Source organism: Purpureocillium lilacinum, assembly GCF_023168085.1.
Source record: "Purpureocillium lilacinum CBS 284.36 DNA, scaffold_1, whole genome shotgun sequence".
Classification (NCBI taxonomy): Eukaryota; Fungi; Ascomycota; class Sordariomycetes; order Hypocreales; family Ophiocordycipitaceae; genus Purpureocillium; species Purpureocillium lilacinum.
The window spans coordinates 5565152-5578724 of record NW_027072111.1 but is presented as its reverse complement, the minus strand read 5'-3'; the positions used below and the strand labels follow the sequence as shown (position 1 = coordinate 5578724).

The following is a 13573-nucleotide window of genomic DNA, read 5'->3' as shown; positions in this document are numbered from 1 at the left end:
AATAATTACTAAAAGTCGTGTCCACCGCAGCGCGAAGGAGAGGAACCGCTGCTGGCGACGCGGGCGAAAAAGAACCAACCAGGAAAAGAAAGAGTTCAGCTAAAATCGCGAAGGAAACGAAGGTGCCTAGATCGCGCCGTCGATGAGCGGGCGTGTTTCGCGGAGGGAGAAAAGGCGGGCCGCGGGCGCAGCGCAGGGAGTGGTTGGCGGGATGTCTGAGGGAGGCGGGCGTCGACACGCTGCTTGGATTGGAATGATCGACCTAGAAAACGCGACGGCCGATTTGTTGACCATTGGCAGCCATGCAGCCACGGTGTGCCAGGTCCCGATTGGCGGCAGCGATGGTGGTGGCCGTTGAGGAAAAAAATAGCCCGACCAAGGCAAAGGCTGTTTTGTTTGGTGGCTGCCGACCCAAGACGCGCGCTATGTTATTACCGCAGATCCGGGACACGCAGCTTTGTACCTGAGATGCGGTGCGGGTGCCTGATTAAGAGCGCAAGGACAGGGTGCTGAAGAGACACAGGAGATGCGAGAAGGATCGGGGCCTGGCCTGGCCTGGCCTCGGCGGACTCGAGACACGAGTGCGTGACACAACCGCCAAAGGGGGCCGTCGTGGAGGCCGTCACCTCCAATCGCAGGTATGCGGCTTGCGAGCTTTCAACCTGGAACTTGTCGTCGGCGGCGGCGAGACACGTCGAGCGAGGCAACTAGTAGTATTAAAAGAGCAGCGCAAGAAAAAAAAAAACGACACACAGAACAAGGCGCAGGCGCGCGCGTGGCTGCAGAGGGCGAGTCGGTCGGTGGCTGCAGCCCAGCGGGTGCGAGGCGCGGGACGAATTAAGGCAAGGTAACTTGGGAACCCAAAGGAAAGGACGGCCAGCAGCGCGAGAGTCGAGACGTGCTGGGCCTCGTTGGTCGAAGGAGAAAATGGCCGGGCGAGAAGTAGCGGCGTGAACGCAAAGGAGGGAGGCAGGAATGACGGAAATTTTGGACATTTTGACCACGGCCCATTCACCCCTTGATGGGTTTGACATGCGGCCCTGGTCCTCGGTGGAGCGTTCAACACGGCCGGTGAACGACGACGGCCTCGCGCTCCACCGTTCATCAAAGGGCGCTGCAATCCGCCGCAAAGTTCTGCTACGTACGACACGAATATGAGCGCTACTACTACATACTTTTGCACTTGGGTGTCGCGTGCCATCTGCCCGTCGAGTGCGTCCCGTGATGCCGCCGAGCTTTCCATGGCCGAAGCCACGGCGGCGGCGGCGGCCCAAAGGTCTCGCCAACGCTGAGATCGTGACTCGGCACTGCGAGTCGTGATTGTTATTGGCATATGAGGGGCACAACCAACCAACGCCGGGGCCGTGGCTTGGCCGTCCCTGGCCCGAACCCGGGCCCGCGCACTGTCTGAAGTGCCCTTTTTGCGTGCCCTTTTGCTGATCCCAGAAATGAGATGTCCTATCTGCACATCATCACCACCGCCTGGTGGCTCGATACGAGCATGGTAATGTGCGCCGCACTCCACCATCTGGTGATGTCTATCCGCGGCCATGGACCGCCCCCGCGCCGTTGGACGCATGATTGCAGCGGGCAGCACATTATACTATATGCACGGCCGATGGGGGGCGAGTCTGGCTGTGCCGACGGCCCGCAGGCGACGCCGTGGTCAGTGACCAGACACTCAACCCGAGCCAAGCCTGGAGCCAGTGCGCCGTGCTCTACCTACGAGCCACAGGCTCCAGCGCGACGTTGTGTAAACTTTGGCACGCAGTGATCCGGGCAAAGTAAAAGTAAGCATCCTTTCATTTCCGTCAAGGGGAGCACAAGTATAGCCAGGGTCCACAAGCCAATCACATGAAACCGCCGGCCACTGTTGTTCATGCACTCGACGCACCGAGTCCTTCGCCATGGCGCGCAGGAGCTGAGATAATAGCAGGTACTCCTCCTGCTCCTCGAACTTGGCCGCTGGGACCCAAAAACACTGTTTTCAGTCGACAGCGCGTCTGGAGTTGCCTCCGGCACTTGATCCCCTGTCTTCTGTCGTCGGCATAATGAAACAGCACGATGAAGTCTCAGTTGCATGTCTCGACGCGCCGCTCCGATGCAGTGCAGTGCGAGTACATGGACGAGACGAGCAAGACGAAGCAAGGGAAGGGACACTGGTAATGATGTCGACTTGGCGCTTCGGCAGAGACAAGGCACATGGGAAATAAACTGCTTGCACAAATCGGGAACAATGTGATTCGCATTTGGGAAGGAATGTCACGTGAAAAGAGGGAATCACGGGTCGCGAACCGAACGACGGAAAGTATAGCCATGATTTCAATCACAAAATATTACGACTTGCTTGGCCAGTTGACGCTGCACGAATTACACTGACAGGAAACACACCAGGTGAAGCTCGTGACCAGAGCATCCAGAGCTGGACAAGTTGCACGTTGTTTGTTTGTCATCCAAGCGTTGGCGCGTCACGTCCAGAAGACCCACACCACCACCATATTATGCATGCACGAGGCCGCAATGCTTGTCGAAGCTGCTGGATCCACCCATTAGTCATCCTTCCAGAAGCCTTCGCCCCACTCATATCATCTGCCGCAGCTTCAACATCCCCAGGCCGTCAAACAGCCTTGCGTCAACCAACGCCGTAAACATCACCATCGTTCTCTCGATAGACTGCAGCACAGCCATGGCGGACGCAGATGTGCCACAGGAAGAGGCTGCCCCTGTGGCGGTCTTCAAGAAAAGGGGCGCGAAAGGCAAGGCCAACCTGAGGAAACGGCCAGCAACGCCACCTCCCGCCGCAAGCGACAGCGACAGCGACAACTACTCGTCCTCCGAGGACGAAGCTGGCCAACGAGTGAAGCGGCGCAGGAAGAACGCGGTAGTCACCGTCACATCGAAAGGCGGTACCGGCAGCGACAGGGACCTGGTGGCGACCAAGTTCACGGCAGACCGAAGCGCCCCGATTACGAGCGCAAACGATGCGACCAAACAGAGCAACTGGTTCGACGACGAAGCCAAGGATGCCATGTCGGCCAAGAACTTGCTTGGCTCGACGCGGGCTTTGGCCAAAGGGGAGCAACAGCCTGACGGCACCTACAAGGGCCTTGCGAACCAAACATCCTTCATACAGAAGAATCCAGACGCACCGCAGAGAAAAGTAGGCCCCATCAAGGCGCCGACCAACATTCGAACCATCACCGTCACGGACTTTGCACCGGATGTGTGTAAGGACTACAAACAAACCGGCTTCTGCGGGTTCGGTGACAATTGGTATGTCTTGCACGAATCTCACTACCCTCACTGCATGTTCTTTAGAGCCGTCACTGACACGAACGCCTCAAACAGCAAGTTCCTCCACAGCAGAGAAGATTACAAGCAAGGCTGGCAGCTCGACAAGGAATGGGAGAATGTGACGAAGGGCAAGAAGAACCTGGGAGGGACAGTGGTGGCCAACGCCAACCGCGACAAGGCCAAGGACGACGACGACGACGACGAGGCGATGCTCGAGAACATACCCTTCGTATGCATCATCTGCAAGGACGCGTACAAGGAACCGGTGGTAACGCGATGTGGTCACTACTTCTGCGAGGGCTGTGCCCTCAAGAGATACCGGCGGGACCCGACGTGTGCCGCATGCGGGGCAGGCACCAACGGGGTATTCAACGGTGCAAAGAGGCTCAAAAAGCTACTCGAGAGGAAACGAGAGCGCGCGGCAAAGAGGAGACAAGAGGCCATAGACGCCGGTGAGGAGGTTAGCGACGAAGAGGATCAGGACGAGGCTTGAAAGCTTCATTCCATGGTGGGAGACACGGTGCCTTGGCAAACAAGGAATTGATACCATAGTACATACTACAACGAAGCGTTGATGTTGGCAAGGCTTTCTCTTGCCTCGCAGTTTTGGCCAGACACCGACCGCCTGGGTGTGCGCATTGTTTGTATAACTGTACGTGGGTGATCTCGACCCCATTATTAGTGTGATATCACTCCAAGCCATCCGTCACTGGAGGGTCCGCCTGTGCCGGTCGCCACTTTCGGGGACCCCCCCCCCAAGCCCCCCCCCCCCCCTTCCGCGCGAGACCAGTGCCGTCGACCCCGCCATCCGCAGGTGGCACGGACGCCAATCACCGCGCTCAAAGCCCCCACCCTCCCCACCATGTGATCGCCTCGACTGTCGCCTCTGGTGCCTGGCAGCTCGTCATTCACCTTTGTCACCAGGCGGCCCGACACAGAGTCACGTCGCAAATCTGCTTTTCAGTTTGACTCCGCCATCGCTCTGTCCGCCCATATTCTTGGCCCTGTATTTTTCTCACCTTCGGCTTTAGACGCGCCTGCTCTGACAAGCCGAGACACACCCTCACAGCTCCCGACGAGCCTGGCCTCAAGCAAGTGCCGGTCCCGTCGTCGTCATGAACTACATCAAGTCGACAGTCAACACGCTTCGCGACCGGTACACGCCGGTGACGCACACCTCAACCTTCCGAACCACCGGCCAGATCACGCCAGAGGAGTTTCTCGCGGCGGGCGACTACCTCGTGTACAAGTTCCCGACCTGGTCGTGGGGCGACGCCGACGACGAGAGCCGCCGCGTCAGCTACCTTCCTCCAGGCAAGCAATACCTCGTCACCCGGAATGTGCCATGCCATCGCCGCTTGAACGACGACTTTGCTGGCGACGCTGGGCATGAAGAAGCGCTGGTTAACGACGGCGACGATTTCAAGGGCGCCGAGGGAGCCGCCGATGACGATGGGTGGCTGAGGACCGGTGGCCTGGCGAGCTCGCAGCCGTTGAAAGCAAGGGACGTCCGAACGGTGGACGATGCGGGTAACGTGACAGAATCTACGGACTTGGATGACGACATTCCGGACATGGAAGATGAAGACGACGACGAGGCCATTATCCGCGACGTCGGGTCCGATTCCAGTACCAGGTAAGTCCTCTTGCAACCCACCCCCCGGAAAAGACAGTTGTGCTAATACGCTTTATTCAGTGGCCGCCGAACGTATACGCTCTACATCATGTACACGCCGTACTACCGAACTCCGCGCCTGTATCTGTCGGGTTACCTGCCTAACGGCCAGCCGCTCCCCCCGCAGAGCATGATGGACGACATCGTGGGCGACTATAAGGACAAGACGGTGACGCTCGAGGACTTCCCCTTCTTCGCCAACAACATTAAGATGGCTAGCGTGCACCCTTGCAAGCATGCCTCCGTTATGAAGACGCTACTCGATCGTGCCGACGCTGCCCTTCGCATCCGCCGCGAGAAGCTCCGCGCCGGCAAGACGGTCGGCACGGACCCTGGTATGGAAGGCCTCGTCGATGAGCTGGGCAAGCTGGACGTCAAGAGCGCCCAAGAAGCCGCCGATAAGGACGAGTGGGAGGAGGTGCAGGGCATCGACGCTGAGGAGCAGGAGGTGGCCATCCGCGTGGACCAGTATCTGGTCGTCTTCCTAAAGGTGTGTCTCTGCCGCTCCCCTCATCATCCATCTGTCATTCATTCTGCAGCTGCTGACGCGTGCTTTACAGTTCATGGCGAGCGTCACACCCGGCATCGAACACGACTTCACGATGGGCGTATAAGCCTGGCCGGCAGCGCCGAGGCAGCGGAGGCGCCTCTCTTTTCTCCGTCCACGTCTTGAATGCAGCGGTCGCCGGCGTTTGGGGGAGTCTTTTGTATTTTCCAGAGTGCGGATCTGCACGTCCAGACTTTGCTCCATGATAGATGAGTAGGTTACAGAATGTTAGAACGGCTCTAGCGAGTTGTAGGCGCATGGCCGTAGTGTGAGCTCTATTACAGCAATCTTTCAAGATATTGTACCGCAGGAGCCTTCGGGAGAACCTGTGTAACGTCTTTGGAATCCGTGAACGAGGGCTGAGGCTGTCATGTTGATGCAATCGTTGTACGCTCATCGTCAATGCGGTAGACTATGAGTGCGGATTTGTTCGAGCATCATGTGAGAAGGGCATGTGGCGGGGATTAACTCGACAGCAGCGATAGCAACGACAGCAACGGTCATTGATCTATCACACAGCGAAGCTGACCCTGACACAGAGGCGCGCACAGCAGCGATCCATAGAAAATGCTTTCTTGTATTCCAAGACGTGGTATCAAGCGTCGCTTCGTATCTAATGCATGAGGGCTCCTCCCAGATATGCCAATGTCTGATGATGCAAGGGGGGAACAAAAGAACAAGAGCCAGGGCGAGGGCGAAGGCTTGGCAGACGCGGGGCTTGATATTGCTCTCCCGCGACTGCCGGCCTTGCTCTCCCTGGACAAGAAGTATAGTCAATGGACAAAGGGAAGAAAGAAGGAGGTCCCGTGCTGGGAAGTCGACCACGCTATGGTCCGCTCCGCTCCCGCTCCGCTCCCGCTCAATCTAATCCGACCACTGCCGTGGCTCTCATGAAGAGCCAAATGGCTTGCCAAAGTTGCTGGTGCTCTTGAATCTCAAAGGTACTTCGGGCTCGAGGTTCTGGCCATCCTCCGTTTCGTCGTCTCCATCAAACCCGCCGGTCTGGGATACCTGCGCATGCCTCTGCTCCGGTGGGCCAGGAGCCCCTGACGGTCCAGAAGGCGCGTCCAAATCCTCGTCCTCTGATTGAAGAACACTCGGCAAGGCGTCTTGTCCGCGGCTGAGAGATTCCAACTTCTTGTTTAGTTGCTCGAAAAATATGTCGTCCTGTGCCGGCAGATTCTTCAACATGAGAGGCCCCTTAAGAGGGACATCGTCACTAGGCTGTAAATGACCCTCGGTAGTGGGCTCGTAGCTCTCAGTGTCGATGACAGGTTCGCCGCGAATTTCTGTCAAGCCCGGATCATCGATAGGGGGAGCAGTGCTGGCGTCGTCGGTCTGCTCTGCTACACCAGACTCCGCGGATGGTGTTCCGACACGACTCTGCTCAGTGGTTGAACGACCCCCTGTCGCTGTCATAGTCGGGAGCAGGGACAAAGAGTGATTAGGTGTGTGGCCGGCGTGCATTGTCAAACGCCGTGACTCTTCGGCGGCCAAGACTTGCATGGTTTGGTCTCTGGCGGAGGTGCGATTCAACCGAGATGTCCTACCTCGATCGATGGAAAGGCTATGTGGAGACCACCGTCTAGTGCGTGAATCGCGCCTCCTAGGTGGTGCCTCGCGGCCCTGACCTGGCCTACGGGCCAGAGGGTTCAGCTGGGGTTGGCTCCTTGGTGGTGAAAACGTGGCGCGCTTCAGCGCGTTCGCTTTGATGGGTATGCCCTCGAGTTTGGGGTCGATCTCGTGGACGTCGATGATGGTGAGATGTTTGTCCTCATCGGAAGGTGGCGCAAGGAAGTCCTTATCGGCAGCTTTCTGCGGCAGAACCCGGGGATCGAGTGCTGCGACCTGCAAAGGTGCGGGATGTCCAGTCGGAGATGTGCGAGCACTACCCTGGGCTGCAAAGTGAGGCCTTCTTGAAGCTCCATCGAGGCCAGGGGGTAGCAACAAGACGTCGGCTCTCGAGCTGCCGCTCTGAACAGATGGGTTTGGCGACAAGATAGAAGCCGAGGGATCAGATGATGACGTTGAGTTCCCTGTGGCACTGTCCACAATATTTTGAGACTGCCCAACGACCTGAGCGAAATTACTGTTCGCGGGATCGCGGCCTGACTGGCCCGATCTGAATGCTGCATTCTCTTCCTGCAGGACAAGAACCTGCGCGCGGAGGGAATCCAACTGTTGCTCCATAGCACCTTTCTCATTGGACCATTGCTCCCGAGCATTGTCCATTGCCGTTTGTAGACGCACTAGGTCTGCATCGGCTTGCTGCTTCTGAGGCTCCAGGCGCTCCCGGTCCGCCATCCAAGCCTGGACGAGGAATGAAAGCTGCTGTCGGAGCAGTTGAATAGCGCCGAGCAGCTCGTGCTGGGGTGCAGTGGCGTCGGCCGAGACGGACCGTTGTAATGGAGGCAAAGGAGGTGAAAGCGGCGAGAGCCCGGTCCCACCACTGGGTGCCGAGTGCACCAAGGGTTGCCAGGGCGATATGCTTCCTGAGTGACCAGGATAAGGGGGGGTAGAGTTGTCGTGTAAGCCTTCGAGGTTGAGGCCCAGGCCTAAAGACGCCAGCGTATGCAAGGAGCTCTTCGCTCTAGCAGTATCGAAGGAGCTTGTATTCGAGTAACCGAAGCTGGGGTTATGCGATGTTTCGCTGTCTGCGCCGCTGAACTGGCCTTGCAACGAGGCAGTCCCGTGGCCCAAGTCGGTGGGGGCGCGAGGATGGGACGCAGATGCTCCGTCGGGAGCGGATTGCTGGGTTGTGGTACTTGTTGTCGCAGCGGGTGCGGGATTGCTCTCTGGACATGACCGGGCGGGGGCGTTCATTGGTGAAAGCCCTCTGTCTAGACACGGCGAAGTCGATGATTCAACACGAGTCTTAGGGATGGTGCCCGCAGTCGGCGAGCCGGCGGGCATGGCGCTGCTGTTGGTGGACCGCTGCTTCCCGCCGACATGGCCGAAAACCGAGTGATCCCAGCTGCTATTGGCAGCAAAGCTGAGTGTTGTCTCTTGGCGATTGGGCGATGTAGGCGCAAGGGTGTTGCCGACCACACCTGACGGCAGGAAGCTATCTGAGACCATGCCGTCCGCGGGTTGAATGTGGCAGTCCGGAGCGAGTCTATGTCCTCTCCCGAATGGGAGGGCACATGAACTGGCGGCGGATCACGCAGATCGAGTGGCGCGGTAGGACAGCAGATATGAGATGGCGAGTATGGTGTCTAGTTGGGGATAACGCCGTCTCAAGACTTCAGGTCAGGCGCTTGAAGTCACTGACTGGCAGACGACAAGTTCGAGGGGTGGACTTTGCATGCAGGCAAAATAGTCTCGCTGTCTCTTTCCACCGCTTTCCTGATGTCGCATCTCCTCCACCGGTATTTGGCTTTCGAGTGGTGGCGTTGGCTTATAGCGGCGCCAAGTCGTCGAGTCGGGTATCGATCGCGGCGGAGAAATGAAGAAAGAGGGCTCGCGGCTAAGTGGTGAAGAGGCCGGGGATCGAGGGCCTATGCGCGCTGGGTCAAGCCGCAGCAGGGCGCGGCGGGACAACTGACGAGCGATGGCCCGCGGAGGGTTCAGCTGGCTTGCTGGGCAGCAAGCATGCAGTTGTGCGACGTCCTTTGCCGGCGCAATACGGTTGCACCAGGCGTCCGTGACGGCGAGGCGGTATACACGCAGGTCGGCAGGGAGGCGCGCGCGAGCATGTGCATGTATGTGACCGCACAGCTGGGGGCTCAGAAGAGGCTGTATTGGCCGGCCTCGCTAGGTTTCGTTTCGACGCACGGGCGGGTGGCGTGAATTCGCTCTCGTCGGAAATCGGCGCACAGTCGTGGCAGCCGGGGTCGGTCTTCACCTGGATCTTGGCTCGGCGGCCCACGAGGTTGAGAGCGGTAAAGACAGTTCCTCCAATCGCCGTGGCGCCGGGGGGTGGTCGTGAGCCGATGACGGGCAGAAATCGACCCTTGCGAGAGTCGTCGTTGGGCTCGCAGGCTGGCATGCACTGGCGGTCGAAGATGCGGTGTCGTGGTATTGGAGAATGTGGAGAAGGAAATCGAGGCACGGAGCGAGACACGGGTACCGTCGTCATTTGAACAGAGGCCCGCCGAGGAAAGCCAGCAGGCGGGCGGGCAGCACGAAGGGTTCAGTCAGGGTCCAGCTCGGTTAGCGCGTCTGGCCCAAAAGGTAGCAGGTACTCCGCCCGTTCAGGGATGGATGGGACCCGTACTCCCGGTCGGCCGCTGTCTGACGCGCGCTGAAAGGGCCGCTTCCACCCAATGACCGGCTGCGCCATCCGCAACACAGCCGTGGGAGCGCGGCGCTGGGCGAATTTGGGGGCCACCGGCCGCCGCCCTTCGTACCGGGTACCTCCAAGGGGATTTGTAGCCCCGTTCAGGCCCTGGCATCCCGTCCCTTTCGGACGCGGTAAAGCCCAACCTGAGGCGCCAGGAGGAAGGCCACGCCTTCCCAATCCGCTGCCACGTCCGATACTCAGGCGCCGACTCATGACCCATGATGAACCTGAACTGCGAGTTCCGCATGCGAGTCAGAGTATTGCGCTGCTTATTGGCCAGCGAGACGGCACCCGTCAGCCATCCGACGACATGGCCACGTACCTCGGGTAGCCAGCAGGATGGCAGGCATCCCCAAGTTGGTGGGTGGGACGGCGGGATGGCGACGCAACAGCAATGGCGACAGGCATGGGGCGGGACGGGACGGCCGGGAAGCTTCCCGCATGGCCCAGCCGGCCAACCTAAGGAGCGAAGCAAACGGACGCCAACCTCGATGATGTTCTGCGCAATGCATGAGGGCTCAAGCCTCAGCTGCTTTCTCACAGCCAGCGCCTGCGGCTGACCTTCGAGACCTGCATTAGTGGCTGCACGTCGTCTTGCCCTCGCCTTCAGATCGCCGCTTTGGGAAAAGCAATGACTGCCTGCAGGCTGAGCAGTGCCTGGTGCTTGACTGAATCACTGCTGCTCAGCCAAGCACGTCTGCGCGTGGTCTCTAAGGGGGGAAGTCAGTGAAGTGTGATATACGTCCCAAAGTACGGGCTACGACGCACGTACATCCGCCTCCAACAGGCCATGGCCGGCCACGCGGCTCAGGGAAGTAGTGTTCGTCCAGAGTGTTGGCGACGTCTGTTTCAACTGGCACCCGCGTCATTAGCAGCAAGCTTGGGCCGTGGTTGGCGGGAATATCCATAGACCAACACTTTACATAACTGGCGAGACGGCGCGTATCAGTATAGCCGCGGTTCCTCAGATGTAGCAAGTTTTCAAACCTGCACGGGTCAACCCTACGGATAACGGGCCAGCAAAAGACACCTGCTCGACGAGAATGTGGTATTTTCTGGATCGGAATTGTCAGAAACGCGTAATGACCCAGCCTTTCGAGGAATAATGGGCTGTCAAGCGTCAGACATATAGTGCGCAATTGGCCAGTCGGGAAAACGGCAGGTCCTTACCGATTCGCTTGAGGTCGAAGAAGCGGTCTTGATTGCCCGCTTGAATCTGCCATGAAGCTCTTCGCTATCAGCTATGTTGTTTGCCTTTTCGCCTGTATGGTATGGCTGATGGTGACCTACACCCATGTGAACCGCAAGAAGACTGACGCGCGCATTATCTTCTAGGCGGCTGGACTTGTTGCTGTTCACCCTGAACAGGGCAGCGGCACTGGATCTAGGGACGACCTAGCACCACCCGAGAGAAGTACTGTGATCCGCAACGGCACCGCAGAGTTCATCGCCAGCTCGATATTGGACAAGCGACATGAAGCCACATGGACCGCGTCTAAGATGGAGTGCGGTCCACGAAACGATGAATATTCGGTCAACGAGGCGCTCACCAAAGAATCTATTGATGCGCTACGGGGCAAGGGTGGCGTCTATACCCTTCAAAGACATGCTTGCGTGAGGATCAGTTGCCAATATGATTCTGCTATTTTCTGGTGCAATCATGTATTCATCCCCCCCCCCCCCCCCCCCCCCCCCTTCCCATGCCCATTCGAACCATCCGACTAACTATGATGGCGCAGTCAAACGTCACAAGGACCGTAGAACGCAAAGTCATCGCATCTGGGGCTGATTTAGTCAGGCAGAAGTGCCGTCCGGCCACGCACCCTGACATGAAGTATTTGACTAGCGGGAAAGCATGGATAGACGACGGTTTGATCATTCGGGTTGGCGGTTCAAAATGCTAAAGAGCTTGGCTACATGTATTGACCTTGGATCGATAGTAAGGCGACCGCAATGACTAGAGCAGGAGCAGTTTTGGCAGCTCTCATTGAAGCAGTGTACATTTTGTTACCTCGTAGAGTGACTTAGATCTTTGGTCCATGGATCAATCCCAATGGCATTAGACCTGGGAAACCGCTCACTCCCCTGCTCCTTGACCGCGCAGTATGTGAAGCGAGCGGCCCCCAAAAGTAATTGAGCAGTTTTGCAGCCCATGCAATGATGCAATGATGCAACGTGACAGCCGAAGAACGAGTTCCAGAGAGCCAGTGACACTCAGACCGAGGCCAGCAGCAAACATCGAAACGACTGGCCATGTCATGCCGGGCTGGCTGCGTCCTGTTTGGACGAGCGAATTGCTTCTTTGGGATGCATGTCTCCCGATTGGGGTGCATGCAGGGTCTCGGTGCCAGCTGAGCAGCCTTCGGGGACGTTTCTGCGCGGCACCTCGGGCGGCGTCAGGTTGTGCCGTCTGCAGCCACCGGCGCTTGACCCGGGACTCTTCCGGGCTTGCATGGCGAGTTGAGGCCTGTTCGGCCTGCTGGCAAGTGTCGGAGGCTGCTGTCACAAGCCAGCTGGCGGCTGTCACCTGCTCCCTTGTGACGCGAGTGCGAGATTTGAGGCTTGACAAGGCCAAGTCCGGTGATAAGCAAGTCGGCGGCGGCCGACCTGTTCCGTCGGGCCGAGGACTCGAGCTTTTCAAAGCTCCCAAGCAATATCCCAAAAGCGCGCCCGCGCGCAGAGCTCGATGAGCGTTCTCATCACAGCTTGTGCGAAAGTGGCAAATCTGTGAGGGAATTAAGTACATAATACCTTATCAGGACATCAAGCCTGTTTGGGTGATGCTCAGGGTGCAATCTAGAAATAATTGCCGTTTCGCAACGTGAGGAACAAGATCGGTCTCCAAGCTGCCAATTTTACGAACCACTAAAATGGGAATGAGATGTAATTTGAACCTGGAAGCGATAGCAATTGCAGTTGCATAACACTCCTCGAAGCCTGCTCGAGAACTGGCCGTCGAGTTGAGCATTTCAGTGGTCGAGAAACATCGTGCATAATGGGGCAACCAGGCATCACATCCAGCTGGTAGGAGAGGACAAGCTGCAGTCATACCTGGGCTTAGTAGAGAGCAGCCTGATCACATTCTACGACGCCTGCAAGTCTTGAGAGAGATCAAAGTCGCGTCAAAGCTTCTGTGGAGTGTTTCGTTCAGAGCATTGGCAGGATGTGACGAGGCGTTTGGCGAGGCGCAAGACCAGTCCGACAACTCGCGTCACCAGACGGGATTGCTTGCGTATCCCCATATCCCGTGCATAGGCGTCCCCCTCGCATACTTTGGAGACATTGCATGAGCTGCGCCAGTCCCAACGTCAGCAGCGGGGATCGCGACGGGCTCCGCGACAGGATGCCACTTTCGTCGTACCACGCACACATAGCGATCCTTCTACAGAGCTGAGTTCGAAGCTCGTTCCTGATGAGCCAACTGGGCCGTTGCCCGCCTGAAGCCGGCCGGCTACACGAGCCATACGCTCACGACTCAGCTGCTTTGCTTCTCCGTGCAATGAGGATCCTGCAGTCTCACCAAGGCTCGTACAGTGGCAAATCTGGGCACAGTTGCTCCAACCCTGCGCATGCCGTGCGATGTGAGTGGTTCTGGAAGACGCGGCACACGGCGACACGGCTTGGTCACTGCGGGGGATGATTTTCTAGAAGGCTCGGAAGGGTTCGGAAAACAAGCAGGGACAGGGCGCCCAAAGACCAGAGAGAACGCTGTGCAGCCCGCCGAGCCAAGACTTTGCCCGATCACAGCGAGAAGCCAAGCTTCAGAGGCGTAGAA

General features: G+C 58.1%; 3 protein-coding genes across 3 annotated transcripts; 2 read left to right on the top strand and 1 right to left on the bottom strand.

Annotated features, from left to right (window-relative positions):
* Positions 1–2686: 2686 nt before the first annotated feature.
* Positions 2687–3787, top strand: PLICBS_001315 (RNA-splicing factor; the record flags this gene model as incomplete). Its single annotated transcript, XM_018317624.1, has 2 exons — positions 2687–3273; positions 3349–3787. 2 exons carry the CDS (start codon positions 2687–2689, stop codon positions 3785–3787), a joined length of 1026 nt encoding a protein of 341 aa, XP_018183149.1.
* Positions 3788–4409: 622 nt separating this feature from the next.
* Positions 4410–5583, top strand: PLICBS_001314 (E2-like enzyme; the record flags this gene model as incomplete). Its single annotated transcript, XM_018317625.1, has 3 exons — positions 4410–4930; positions 4991–5459; positions 5530–5583. The coding sequence occupies 3 exons, from the start codon at positions 4410–4412 to the stop codon at positions 5581–5583; spliced, it is 1044 nt and encodes a 347-aa protein (XP_018183150.1).
* An 821-nt stretch (positions 5584–6404) lies between these two features.
* Positions 6405–6935, bottom strand: PLICBS_001313 (uncharacterized protein; the record flags this gene model as incomplete). Its single annotated transcript, XM_018317626.2, has 1 exon — positions 6405–6935. The coding sequence occupies one exon, from the start codon at positions 6933–6935 to the stop codon at positions 6405–6407; it is 531 nt and encodes a 176-aa protein (XP_018183151.2).
* Between the last annotated feature and the right edge of the window lie 6638 nt (positions 6936–13573).